This window comes from Nicotiana tabacum, chromosome 17 (assembly GCF_000715075.1).
Source record: "Nicotiana tabacum cultivar K326 chromosome 17, ASM71507v2, whole genome shotgun sequence".
NCBI lineage: Eukaryota > Viridiplantae > Streptophyta > Magnoliopsida > Solanales > Solanaceae > Nicotiana > Nicotiana tabacum.
In genome coordinates this window covers 54,434,548-54,448,495 of record NC_134096.1, presented here as the reverse complement: position 1 = coordinate 54,448,495, position 13,948 = coordinate 54,434,548, and the positions used below count along the sequence as shown (strand labels likewise).

Below are 13,948 nucleotides of genomic sequence, written 5' to 3'. Positions count from 1 at the left end.
CTTCCTCTTGATTGTATTCTTGAACCATCAGTCTGTCCTTGTTCCTTGTGATATTTCCTTGTTCATCTAGCTTATTTTTGAACACCATCTAGTACCTATGACATTTCTGTTCTTGGGTCTTTGTACCAAGTATCAGACCTTGCTTCTTTCAAACTGATTTAACTCCTCTTGCATGGCTATAATCAAATATGGATCCTTTAGAGCTTCCTTGATGAACTTAGGTTCAACAAGTGAGAGAAATGCTATGAGTGCACATAGATTTCTCAGAGATGACCTAGTTTGCACTCCTGCATTTGGATCAGAGATAATGTTCTCAAAAGGATGTGCACTTTGATGTTTCCATGGCCTGATCTGCATACCCAGAGATGATTCACCCAAGGAGTGACCCAAAGTAACAAGTTCAGTAGGTATAACTTCATTAGTATGTTTAATAGTCAGAGTAGTTCTCTCTTCTTCTTGTTCCTCATGATCACTGTCAATTTCCTTGTGGTCTCCAGATCTATTTTCAAATTAAGTTCAAATTTCTTAAGAGCTCCATCACCAGTGAGTTCTATGTCATAGTCTTCATGTGCAGACCTTTCTCAGCCAAATTGTTAGATTCATCAAAGATTACATGAATATTTTCTTCTATACACAGTTCTTTTATTAAAAACTTTATAGGCCTTACTATGTGGAGAGTAACCCAAGAAAATTCCCTCATCATTTCTGTCATCAAACTTACCTAGAGCTTCCTTGCCATTATTATTCAGAAAACATTTGCACCCAAATGCTCTCAGGTGAGTGATGTTAGGCTTTCTCCCTCGAAGTAACTCATAGGGAGTTTTCTCAAGAATAGGCCTGACCAGGCATCTGTCCTACAAGTAGCATGCAATATTGACTGCCTCAACCCAGAAACTCTTAAGTAGTCCACTAGCAATCAATATGGTCCTTCCATGTCTTCTGGGGATCTATTATTTCTTTCTACAATACCATTTTGTTATGAGGTTCTAGGTGCAGAGAAATTATGATCAATACCATGTGAGTTACAGAACTCATGGAATTTGGAATTTTCAAACTCAGTTCCATGGTCTGTTCTTATACTTAATACATTGCAACCCAGTTTTTGTTGAATTATTCTGACAAATACACAGAAAACATCAAAAGTTTCATTTTTATATCCCAAGAACATAGTCCATGAATACATGGAGAAGTCATCTACAATGATAAAAACATACCTCTTACCTCCTCTACTCCTCACTCCCATTGGTCCACATAGGTCCATGTGAAGGAGTTCCAGAGGTTTGGAGGTACTGACAACCTTTTTAGATTTAAAAGATGACCTTATATGTTTCCTTCTAACACAAGCATCACAAACCTTGTCTGAGGAGAACTCAACTTTTGGTAGACCAAGAACTAAGTCCTTTGTTGCCAACTTGTTGAGTTGAGGAAGACTGGCATGACCCAGTCTTCTATGCCATAGTAGTGGTCATCTTCCACTACACTTATGCATGTGTGCTCACTCTAAAGAAGAGACATAATAGATTTCTTGTAAACATTGTTATCTCTCTTACCTTTTAACACAACTTCATCAGTATCAAGCTTAGTGACAATGCAGATTTTGAAATTGAATTTTACTTCATTTTCTTTATCACACATTTGAGAGATACTAAGAAGATTGTGTTTAACGCCTACCACATAATACACATCTTCTATAGCATGAGAGAGTGACTTACCAACCTTGAAAATACCTGTTATTTGGCCCTTTGTCACATTTCCAAATGACGCACTCCCACCTTGGAAGGCTGTCAGTGAGAGGAACACTTTCTTTTCTCAGTCATATGTCTTGAGCATCCACTGTCTAGCTACCAGTCTTGATTGTTTCCTTTCACTTTAGCCTGCACCAAAAATCACAAGTTGGTCTTGGGAACCCAGACAAGCTTGTGTCCCTTTTTGTATGAAAAAGGATGAATCAGATCTCTTCTTGCCCAAAAGAGAATAGTATTAGCAGTTATTTTCTTATTAACCTTAATCCACTTAGTATGGACAAAAGGCTTTGCTTTTGGTTCCTCTTCCTTATTTCACATTTTTATCAAGACCAAAGGTGTTTCTAAACTGAGCATGAATTAAGGCAGGACAAGTATCTCTAAAGTATCCTACCTTTCCATAATGAGTGTACATTTTATTATCAGAAATTCCTACATACTTTGGATCAAACTTGGGAACAAATTTTCTGTATCCAATTCCTAATTTGTTAGAGCTGCAGTTTTCATTCAGCCAACTCAAGGCATCTGAAGATCTATGTCATTTGCTTAGTCAAGATAGTTCATAATTAGCCTTTTCTAGATTTTCTTGCAGAATTTTATTCCTATATTCAGCGTCACAAAGATTATCTTTAGCCCTTTTTAATTCATTTTCAAGCTTATCCTGCAGATCGCTCATCTTTCCATTACCATGTATATCAGGAGACCTCAATTTTAGAAGTGAGCTCAAGAACCTGGTTCTTAAGGTCTTTGACATGTCCTTCTAGATTAGCTTTGTCAGATTCAAGCTCTTTGAGATCAAGTTTGACACATAAAAGATTGCTTATTAACTGATCATTTCCAACACTCATTTTATACATTTCACTCATCATGGTCACAATTATGGCCATCCGTTATTTTTTAGATATAGCATGAATGTTTTCCTTTAAGTTAGAGATATTTACCTGATTTGTTTTATCTTCAGTTTTTGAATCACTCATGGCCATCATTCCAATCACTTCTTCTTCTGTTTGGCTTTATTTAATCGTCATCAGTGCCACTTTGATGTTTTCATCTCCAAAGTCAGCTTCCAAGGTCCTCCATATATCACGGGTAAAGATACAAGAGGACACTTTGTAGATAATATTTCTGGGCAAGCTTCTGTAAAGCAGGTCCTTTACTTTAGCATTTTTCTGGACTAGCCGGCGATCTTCATCATCGTATTACTCTTTTCTATTGTTGCACTTGTTACCTTCACCATCTATTTTGGTCGGGAGAATTGGTCCATGACTAACTATTACCCATATGTCAAAGTCAGTGGCCTGAAGGAACGTTTCCATACGTAGCTTCCATTCATCATAGTGATGCCCATAAAATAGATGAGGTCTTCCAATGTGCATTCCAAGTGATACTGGTGGCTATGTCTCTACTACCTGATGTTCATCAATTATAGCATAGAGACTTATAGCCCCATCCTCATTTTCTTACTCTTTATCACTTCTACTATCCTCATATGCTACCAAGACGGCCTGCTTCATTGCTTTACTGAATCCTTTACCTAGGATTTTTCCTTTGTTGGAACCTTTTTCTCTCATCTCCTCCCGTTTCTCCTTTTCAGTTCGTTCTTTCCTCCACTCAATTTCCCACATTAGGCAGTCCTTGACCATGTGATATACCTTGCTACACTTGTAGCACCTATCATAATTAGCTTTGTCAATCTGCTTAGGCTTACCACTGGTCTCTCTCTTAGATGCATTTTTGGAGTTCTGCATGAACCTCTTGAACTTAGCAAACATTACTAGGTCAGGATCATCACTGTCAGATTCCTCTTCCTCAGACGCTTTAAGGACCAAGGCCTTGTCCCTCTTTGGTTCTTCCTTGCGCAGTTCTATCTTTAATTTCATGAGTCTTTAAGATTCCAACCAACTCATCAAGTGATATTTTGTTTAACTCCTTGGCTTCCTGGATTGCTGTGACTTTTGATTCCCATGACGCTTGACGGATCCTTAAAACTTTGCTGACCAACTCTTCTAAGGTAAACACATTTCCAAGTGATTTCAGTTCATTAGTTATTATGGTAAACCTAGTCATCATCTCCTGGATGGGCTTAGACTCCTTCATGGAGAAGAGCTCATAGTTTCTCATGAGTAGTTCTATCATTGATCTCTTCACTTGGTTTGTTCCTTCATGAGCAGTTTGGAGTGCATCCCATATCTCCTTTGCATTAGAGCACGCAGAAATTATGTTATACTCATCAGGACCAAGTCCACAGATAAGGATTTTCTTAGCCTTTGCATTCTTCTTCATCATTCTGAAATCTGCTTCCACAAATTTAGAGGGGTCCTTAGGAACTGTTTCATTTTGTGCATTTTGTTTAGTAGGAGTCAATGGACCTTGGTTCACTATGGTCCATAGTTCATACTTTTCAGATGTCGGGAAGTCTTCCATTCTTGCTTTCCACCAACTGTAATATTTTTTATTAAACATGGGTGGTCTGGTAGTTGATTGTATTTAATTAATTCCGGATGGGGCACTCATCTTGCTTCCAAGATCTCTCTAGGTGTTAGCTGTATGTGTGAGAGAACCTGCTCTGATACCAATTGTTAGTTTGAATGCCCGTATGAATTACTAAAGAACTTGGTTCTCTATCGTGTTCCTTAAACGTGAAGTAAAATTATAAGCAGTAACATAAACACAACGATTTTTACGTCAAAAATTACTTGGCTCAAAAGGTGCAAAAACCATGACCTACTGTGTAGGATTTTCAACTTCAACTTCACTAGAACAATAAGCTAAAATGTATCAATTACAAGACTGTAATTTAATACTCTCTAGTACTCCTATTACGACTATTTAATTCACAAGTTACTATAACTTGTAAAGCAAACACTGACTTCAACTCACTAATTATTTGTAATACTTTGATTACAACTCGATTTTCTAAAACACATTCACTAGACTGACTCAAGATAAATACAACCCTGGTACTCGACTAAAGTGTACAAAATGTAGTTATTCAGTTGATGTGAAAAAGAATTGTTTCAGAAGTCCAAAATAGATAGTATTTAAACGCATGGACTTTAAGATCTTCTAGGAGTCCTATGCATAGTAGCTTCTCATTTGATAGGACTCCTACTGTTCCAAGGACTCCACAAGTTTTGGGACTCTTGTCTCTTACTGATTTATCCATATCTTCTTGTGCAACAACTCGTATCCCATGTAGCAGTCTTCTTCCACCAAACTCGGACCTGGATAACTTTGAGATAAAGTTATTGTCTTGTGCAGACGTTCAATCATCAATGTGAGGAGCTGATCCTTTACCCCTGAGGAGCTGGTTCTTAGAATAGTTAAGCAGCTACATTGAAAACCTGATTCTTCGAACGTTGCATCTAAACAAATTTTATTAATCATCAAAATCTCAATACTCACCAATATTTTTTTTTTATTCCACTAGGGATTAGGGAAGGAAAAGGAGAAAGGTGACCGTGAGAATTCAATCCACACACATAGTCCATGTTAACCTGCCTACTTTATTGTCATCGTTTCTATATCCCAAACTAGAGCTAAGTGATACCCAAAACAGAATGAGATTTTTGTCGGATTATCTTCAGAAATAAAGCAATTATTTATATCTTATGTAGGTAAGGTATGCATGTATTTGAAGCAATCATTATTTTGAGTAATTCACCCCTACTCTTTTATTTTTAATTTTATGTATTGCACCTCTTGGATTTTACTTCTCTTCATTTTTTATTGTCTTCATTCCCAAGTTCATACTTGAACGAGTGAACATGAATGTCCTATTTTGATATTAATGGTTTGTATAACAATATACTCGGTACATTCTCGTATGTAGAATTTGAAAAACGTAGTGTATATGCAAACTTTGATATTAATGGTCTATATTTTATCAAACTAAGTGTACGGTAATTATTACAAGTTAAAACGGATAGGAAATGTATGCATTCGGTACTGTTTCCATATTAGTCGATTAGCTGTTTTATACTCTATATTGTTTAATTGTTTTGGTTCAATTGCTACATCTTTTTCAGTAAAAGAAATAAAGAAAACTGATTAAAGATACATCACATTATGGCATCAATAATAATTTTTTTTCTTCTATTTCATGGTGATTTAGTTTCTGCTTGGGAGAAGGGGCAGAGGCGGATACAACTTACATGTAATGGATTCAACACTGAACCTGATATTTTTTATACAGAATGTGCTATATATGTTAAAAGAAAATACTAAAATATCAACAAATATTAAATTTAAAAGTACAATATGTTTAGAGCTTTTATTTAAAAATTAAAACGGTCAAATCTAAATTCTAAATATTCCGCCCAATGGGAGTAAGCGTCAGTGTGTCACATACTCAAAGGTAGGTTCTTGAGCTTTGGAGCAAACATGAATTAAATTACACTTGTCTTTGAAGCTAAGAGAAAGAGGAAAAAGAGAGGAAAGTTATTTTAGTGAATGTCAAAGACTCAAAGGTAAGGTTTTGCGGGAAAAATGTCAAAGCTAAGGTGCACTGCTATTTGGTTCTCGTTTAGTGTTTATAAGAGTTGATTTTAGAAATCTGTTTGGAAAACAAATGCATGCTTGGATTTTCTGAAATTGTGTTCAGATATTTAAAATGTTTGGAAGAGGAGAATATGATATGACCTTAGATCTTGATCAAAGTTAAAGTCGAATGACATACCCACTACAAAAATGGATTTTTTCGTATATATACGGAATTTTAAATTTATTTATGGTTTTTTATTTACAGAAATAACTAAAGTTTTTTTATTATAGAATATTACAAATTATATCAAAATCTACAATTATCTACAATTTGAATACATTGTTTTTACAAAATTCGGTTAAAAACTACAATTTACATACACTTTATATACACCTCCTATACAATTAGTTGTATATATTTTGTATGCCGTTTCTACACCCGACATACGAAATATATATAATTTTTTTATATCTCTTTTTCGAGTTTCAATCTGAAATTTTAACCAAAATCACTTCGAATCTTCACCATATTCTCTCAAAGTATTCTTAATCATTTGAAATGGTATCCAATCCAAACAAATAGCAGTTTCACAAAATTTAATTTTTAAATTTAGAGTTTCAAAGTTTTTTAATGATTGTCAATAGAGATTTTTAATAGCTATTATTTTTTTACTGTTTTCAAGATAACTAACCCATCTGATTCTTGTCCATTATTTCGATTTTTCCACTGTTTCAAAAGCTCCAATTGCATTACGCAATACAATCATGAATTTTGTCATGGTGTTTGGGCATTTGAGTCGACGAAAAACTGCCCACAATTCACCAACTAACATTTTCCAACGATTGAGTTTTTGCAGTATTCCAGACGCAATAAGTATGATACAAATTTGGAAAAGGAAGAAGAGGATGAAAAAATGGGTAAGATTGGAGTCTAATATATTATTTTGTATATAAATGGTAAATTGTATATGTCAATGTAATTAAGTAATAACTTATTTAAGGGGTACATAAGTTTATAATGTGGTATGGATAGGTAAAATTTCCTTAAATCAAACAAGAGAAAGCTGATCAATTGTTATCAAGAACAAAAACGTTTTCTTCTGGATGCCAAACAGGCTTTGAAACATTGTTGTCTCGTGTTCCTGTTGTGTTATAACATACATGTACTTACGATTAATGGCAAAGTCCAACTCATTTCCTGCCCCCATCACTTCTAACCCAAATAAATTAAAAAAGCAAGGCAAAAAAAAAAGTGCTGCTAACATTTATTTTATTGTAAATTTTGAGAAACTAGCAGACTACAATTTTAATGTATATATGAAAGTAGCAGGCTACAGTGCAATATATAGACCTAGCCAGCAATTTTTATGTGATGTTCGTGGATTAATTCTTGAAACATGTAAGATAGGAAATATGCAATATGTCATTTTAAAACATGAGAGAGTGAGGAGCAGAGCTTAAATAGTTGTGCCCTTATCCTCCAGCATATAAAGAGTAAATAGCTCCAATTTGTAAATAGTTTCTGACCACATATGGATGCATATGCACATTATTCCTCACTTTAATTTGGTAGATATTTATATTGAAATTTATGATCCTAATTCTTGGTTTCAGATTCAATTTCTCTAATTGGTCCCTCAAATATCTCAATACTGAATTTGTTGTTTCCGTTAATGGTCTTTAATTATGGGCGGTTGTCTTTCTCTAGACCCTTTTAGATCTAGTTTCTCCCACAAAAGACCCACCTCCTAAGGCTAAGGGTGACCAATGACCATACATTATTAGAGATCTACCTCTTTTTAACCCCAAAAATAAGCCATTTCTTGAATCTAAGTGAATGAAAATTAGACTAATCACAAAGAAGAACAAACTTTACAACATTATTGCCATCAGAAAAGATTTATAAAATAAAAGAATGGCTGAGGCTGACGATCCACAAGATATAGCTGATCGAGAACGAATCTTTAAGCGATTTGATGAAAATGGTGATGGGCAAATATCTGCTACAGAACTTGGGGAGACGTTGCAAACCCTGGGCTCTGTTACTCCTGAAGAAGTTAAGTATATGATGGACGAAATTGACACTGATAAAGATGGTTTCATTTCCTTTCAAGAGTTCACAGAATTTTCCCGAGCCAACAGAGGCTTGATTAGGGATGTTGCTAAAATTTTCTAGCTTCCACTTTTAATATAATTCATCATTTTGATATGGATTTTAACTTATACACAAAGATAGTGCAAAGAATTTTTACACAATTACGTAACTTGCCTTATTTTCTGTCTCTTTTCTTGTTGAAGAAACCGTTTAAGTTAGTTAAACTGTAACATCCGTTTTTCTTACATCATATTGAGGTTGATTGTATGTATTTTTTTCATTTTAATTTGTGGGGTTTAAAACAAAATTTGCTGTTGTTGTTCATCTTCTTTCCCTCCTAATGTGACAACGTGGGTCAACAAGATTCAGCAACAAGTTTGTTAACCTTGTATTTGAATTGTTGTCGCATGTGAGAGTTGAGCTGTCTTGGTTTCCCCCATGCCAAATTATTGCAAGTTGATCTTGATTTTGATTGTTGTGCATGGCATAGTGTTTGTATTTTCTGAACCATCTCTTTCTTAATTACCTAACCTGAATTGGATCGATCAACTTCTGTCCTTGTATTAATAAAGAAATACTAGTATGTAATCGTGCATGAATAGAGAATTGGCATGAGGGAATATGTTATGGAAATGGACAAGAATATTTTTTCTTTTCTTCATTTCTTTTCCCCAAATACAAATATAAAATTTAGACGTGAATTCCGAATTGAAAAAGTGTGTTCTAACATGCATGTCTAACTCTAAAGTTCAAATAAGTTTAATGTTCAAGAGATTGTGATATACTGCTCCTATATCTCTAGGATGAACGGTTTTGAAAAAAGGACCAAGTTTTCTTGGAGATGAGAAAAAGAGCTTGTTTAAATGGAATTATGGATTTATAATTGGAAGCAGATAAAAAGGAAGAAAGAATCTGAAAGGAAAATGATAAAAACTGCCCACCTATGTACTCTTCTATTAACCAAGTAGTAATACAAAATTACATATCTAAAGTTGGCTGATTATAGCTAAAATACATGGCACTTAGAATGTCCAAGGAAAGACTAACTTGCAATGAAGAAAACAATGTTGCAACTTTCCTATCTAATCTTGAAATACAGAAACTGCCTTAGTTTTTCCTTAGAGTGGGGACAAGAAACCAGTACGTACAAACACAGAATTCATCGATCAGGATGATTCTTTTATCTACAAAGTTAACGAGCTTATCAGTTGTCACACTATAATTTTCCTCCCTTTCAAGTTGAATGGGGCAATGGCAAACAAGGATAAAAACTTTCGCATTTAACTTTTTGTTTCAACGAAAATAAAGGTCATCATCCTCAATATCTGCAACTCCTAGCATCGCCAAGGCTAAATGACTCTTCATTTCGTTTCTAGTCTGCTGCAATTGGGAGTCAATCACACAGCTGTTACTTGGTAAAATGGTATTCTTCCGCCTGAACGAATCAGGTTCTCTGCCTCTCAATATGTCGATGATCTCATCAATATCGGGCCTTCGAGATTCTTCAGTGTGTATACATGCAGTTGCTGCTTGAACCATCCGAGATATTTGGGGAACATTCTTTCGAGGGAATTTAAGTCTTGGATCAAGAAGCTTTTCAAGAACATCTTGCTGCAGTAGTGGCTTTGCCTGTGTAAGGAGAAACATCAAATTTTAAAAATCTGCATAGAAAGCTAGTAATGACCAATTGAACATCTTCTAAATTTTGAAGGGAAGTCCAAATGAAGGATAGCGAAGTGCCAACATTTTTCAAGTTTGGGTACAAAACTTTACTGCCATTGAGTTTGAATACAACTACTTCAGATGCAGACTCACTTGTGCAACAATAGCTAAATGAAAGTATTTTATCATCTCAAGATCACATGCAATTCCAAAACGTTTCCCACCACTGAAATTTAGGATCAGAAACTTTAGGAGAAACAGAGTTTGGACAAATTTTGACGGCATTTATAGTTAGCAATGACAGTAGTGTATGACTTTAGAGGGAGACAAACAGACTTAGGTATCAAAATAAGGCTATACTGAAGACCAGATTAGGAATAGATTTAAGCAATCACCTACCCACGAAACCAAGTTTTCTTCTCCTGGTCCTCTTTTCGCTTCAATTGGCTTCCGTCCAGTTAATAGCTCCAGCAGGACAACGCCAAAAGCATAAACGTCAGTTTTATCAGACACTTTACCATGCTGAAAATATTCTGGGGCTAAGTACCTGCAAATGTAGTTTTAAAACCTGATAAAATGTAGGAAATACTTTTGTTGTTAAGCTACATCAGGATCGTAGTCATTGTTATGCTAAAGAGTTTTCCTGGTGGAAATCTTACCCAAATGTTCCTTTCACAGTTTTACAAAGGAAATGTACTGAAGGTGCAGGAGTCCATGTAGCTAAGCCAAAGTCACACAACTGCATAAACCAAGCAACAATTAAATTATAGCACAATCGACCAGAAAAAGCTACTGTTGGCTAGCACGCAAGAGTGTGGCCAAATGTTCAATGAAGTGGAGAACTATAGGGGACCGAACTTCAAATCCCAATAGAGATAAAAAGAATAATAAGTAGCTTCTATCTATTTGTCTAATCCTTGGTAGACAGAGTTATCCAGTAATGTGCTGGTGGAAGGTAGTAGGTATCCGATAGAATAGTCGAGAATACACAAGCTGACACAGACACCACCCTTACGAAAAGAATTACTATTGGCTAGTATATCCATCAAAATATTGACAATTACCTAAATGAGTTTTTTAATGAAATGATATCCTTTTCATTACCTTGGGAGTTTTCTTTGATGAAAGAAGAATGTTTGAGGGCTTGATGTCTCTGTGAACAACACATCTCTCAGTCCCATTATGCAAATACCCAATTGACTCTGCAATTCCTACAGCCACCTTATACCTAGCAGACCATGTAAGTGCTGGACCACCTTTAACTCCCCTCTTCTTCCCTGTAAATGAATAAATTTAAGTCTCACTGAAATACTGTAAAGTCAAACTAAAAATCATTCCACAAAAGAAAAAAAGGAAAGCAAAGACTATTTACCATGCAAATACCGCTCTAAACTTCCACCAGATACATACTTGTACACCAAAAATAAACCCTCCTCTGGATCAATGCAAAAACCCACAAGAGGAACAATGTATTGGTTATGAAGAGAACTAGCAATCATCAATTCCCTACAAAATGCCTTTGGAGACTCCTTGTCCTCCATATCTAACCTCTTAATTGCCACTGCTGTCCTCAAAAATCCCACTCTTCCTCTGAATACATAGCTCAGTGCTCCTCTTCCCAAAACTCTTCCTACCCAATTCAAGAAATATAAATCAAAACACATCAAAGAAAATAAAATCCTAGAAATTGAAACCCATTTCAAGAAACATAAATTGAAATACATGAAAAGAGAAAGGCCAAGAAGATAGCAAAAAACGCCAAGTGATTTCTTCCAATGCTTTGATGGACTTGCAACGTGCTGTGCAAGCTGGCACCAGTACCAGAGGCACCACCGTCATTGAAAAAAAGAGGAGAACGGGCAAGAAATTGAACATACCTTTGGAAAAATTTTTAGTTGCAGAAGCAATCTCATTAAAGCTGAACCTAATCAAGGAATGAACCACAGGAGAAATATTCCTCTCTAAAGACTCAACTTTCCTAAATTTGAGCTCTTGATCAGATTTATTAAGATCAGTAAACCCATTATCCAAATTCACCATTAACACAGTAGTAGTAGCAGAAGAAGAAGAACAGCTATTTTCCAACTTCATTGACTCATCAAGCTCAACTTGAGTACATAAATTGAACCTAAAAGAAGAGTGAACAGAATGTGGGTCCGCATTAATCAACTCTGGACCACCACACCCTCCAGCCTCTGCAAGTAACCAAGCTTTGTTATGCTCCAAATATTTGCCATTTTCGTTATCTTTATTTTTGCACTGATTCTTGATTACAGAATTTCGACGTCTACGAGGTGGGATAATACAGGCTAATCCAAAATCCCAAATCATTTTGTAGATTAAAGATTTAATCTTTAGCTCATAGTGATTAGTTTTAATGGCTAAATTTTGAGTCTTTGAGGAGTGTGGGTTGTGAAAACGCTCCTCCAAAGAGTCAGTACAACTACTTGGGGAATACCCCATTTTTGGTGAAGTGGAAGTGGATCTCAAAAAGCTACACGGAAACCCAGAAACCAACAGAAAGAAAGAATAAAGAAAAGGTGAAGATAGAGAGGAAACAACTTTGCTTGAAGGGGAGGAGAGAATTAATCCCTGGATAGAGAAAGACAGAGAGTCTTGTCTTGGACACTGAGAGGGAATTTATAATTAAAATGATTCAAATATTTAATTTAATTTGTTATACTAATATCTTGTTTGGCCAAACTTCTCCAAAGAGCAAAATTGTTTTTTTTTTCTTTTTCAAAAGTATTTTTTTCCCTTAAATTAAGGTGTTCGGCCAATTTTTTTTTGGAAGAAAAAGTACTTTTGGGAAGAACGTATCTTCTTTCCAAAAGTAGAACCATTAGCAGTTTAACTTTTCTTCTTACCAAAAATACCATTAACAAAATATAGTATATACCAAAATAACCGTTAAACCTAATACTTAGGATATTAGTGTATAAGTATTTCTTCTTATTTTTAAGATAGCTTTCTAATATATAGTGACTTTAGGGGTGAATGCTTTTATATTTGTTGAATGATTTTTAATATATTTAAATAATATTAAAATAATTAAAGTACTTTTAAATTTTATTTTCATATTTTACTTAAATAAAATAAAAAGAATTAATTATTGCATGTAATAACAAATTTTAAGATTATTTATTTACTTATAATATTAACTATTAAGTAAATCTATTCATGTCCTTATTCATAATTTGATACTTAAAAGCACTTTTTGAAAAGTTTAGCCAAACACAAATCATTACTCAAAAGTGATTTTCAAAATGATTGGCCAAACACAAACTGTTTTTCTCCAAAAATACTTTTTTCAAAAGCACTTTTAAAAAAAACGCTTCTCAAAATAAGATGATTTTTTCAACTTGGCCAAACATGCTATAAGTTGTCAGTATTATAGAGTCCGTTTGGATGAGTTTATTTTAAGTGACTTTTTAACCAAAATAATTTAAAAGTGATAAGTTATTAATTCTAGTTTTTGATGTTTGGCTTGTTTTTGTCATTTTAGCTTAAAAACAAGTGCTTAAAAGCACTTTTTTTACTCTATCCAAACACTATAAAATGACTTAAAAGTGATTTTAGCTTAAAAGCACTTAAAAAAAAGTCAATCCAAATTAGCTCATAATTTTATAGGCGACTACTTGAGCTTATTATGGACTGTTATTTCAAATTAATACTAATAGTATAGAAAAATTAAACTCTGAAACTATTATGGAAAAGAAAAGTCACTTTGTAGAGAGACATCCAAGGTTTGAAATGATGTAATTATGATCGGCAAATGACCAAATACGCCCATGTATTTTCGAAAATAGTCTAAAAATACCCTCGTTATACTATTGGGCTATATATACCCTTTCCGTCATACTTTGGAACAAATATACCTTCATTTTGGATGGAGTGCCACGTGTCAGCACCAAATGAAAACGACCAATTTCATTTTTTACCTGATCCGTTCTAAAAACCCACCACC

The 13,948-nt window shown here is 34.6% G+C and overlaps 2 protein-coding genes across 2 annotated transcripts; one reads left to right on the top strand and one right to left on the bottom strand.

The window, feature by feature from the left end:
* Window positions 1-7,909: 7,909 nt before the first annotated feature.
* LOC107761088 (polcalcin Nic t 2-like) lies at window positions 7,910-8,789 on the top strand. Its single transcript, XM_016579255.2, has one exon. The coding sequence runs from the start codon at window positions 8,140-8,142 to the stop codon at window positions 8,398-8,400; it is 261 nt and encodes an 86-aa protein (XP_016434741.2). The 5' UTR covers window positions 7,910-8,139; the 3' UTR covers window positions 8,401-8,789.
* Window positions 8,790-9,373: 584 nt separating this feature from the next.
* On the bottom strand, window positions 9,374-12,600 carry LOC107761086 (pto-interacting protein 1). The gene is made up of 6 exons (XM_016579253.2): window positions 11,859-12,600; window positions 11,354-11,611; window positions 11,086-11,258; window positions 10,641-10,720; window positions 10,381-10,528; window positions 9,374-9,948 (listed from the first exon to the last, which is right to left on the bottom strand). Exons 1-6 carry the CDS (start codon window positions 12,442-12,444, stop codon window positions 9,613-9,615), a joined length of 1,581 nt encoding a protein of 526 aa, XP_016434739.2. The 5' UTR covers window positions 12,445-12,600; the 3' UTR covers window positions 9,374-9,612.
* Window positions 12,601-13,948: the final 1,348 nt, after the last annotated feature.

Bases quoted from the DNA above. Each gene is read 5' to 3' on its own strand.
- LOC107761088 (XM_016579255.2), top strand. From the start codon at position 8,140: ATGGCTGAGGCTGACGATCCACAAGATATAGCTGATCGAGAACGAATC.
- LOC107761086 (XM_016579253.2), bottom strand. From the start codon at position 12,444: ATGGGGTATTCCCCAAGTAGTTGTACTGACTCTTTGGAGGAGCGTTTT. The intron at 11,612-11,858 runs GTATGTTCAATT...TGAATTGGGTAG, and splicing joins AACTAAAAATTTTTCCAAAG to GAAGAGTTTTGGGAAGAGGA. The intron at 10,721-11,085 runs GTAATGAAAAGG...TGGTTTATGCAG, and splicing joins CATCAAAGAAAACTCCCAAG to TTGTGTGACTTTGGCTTAGC.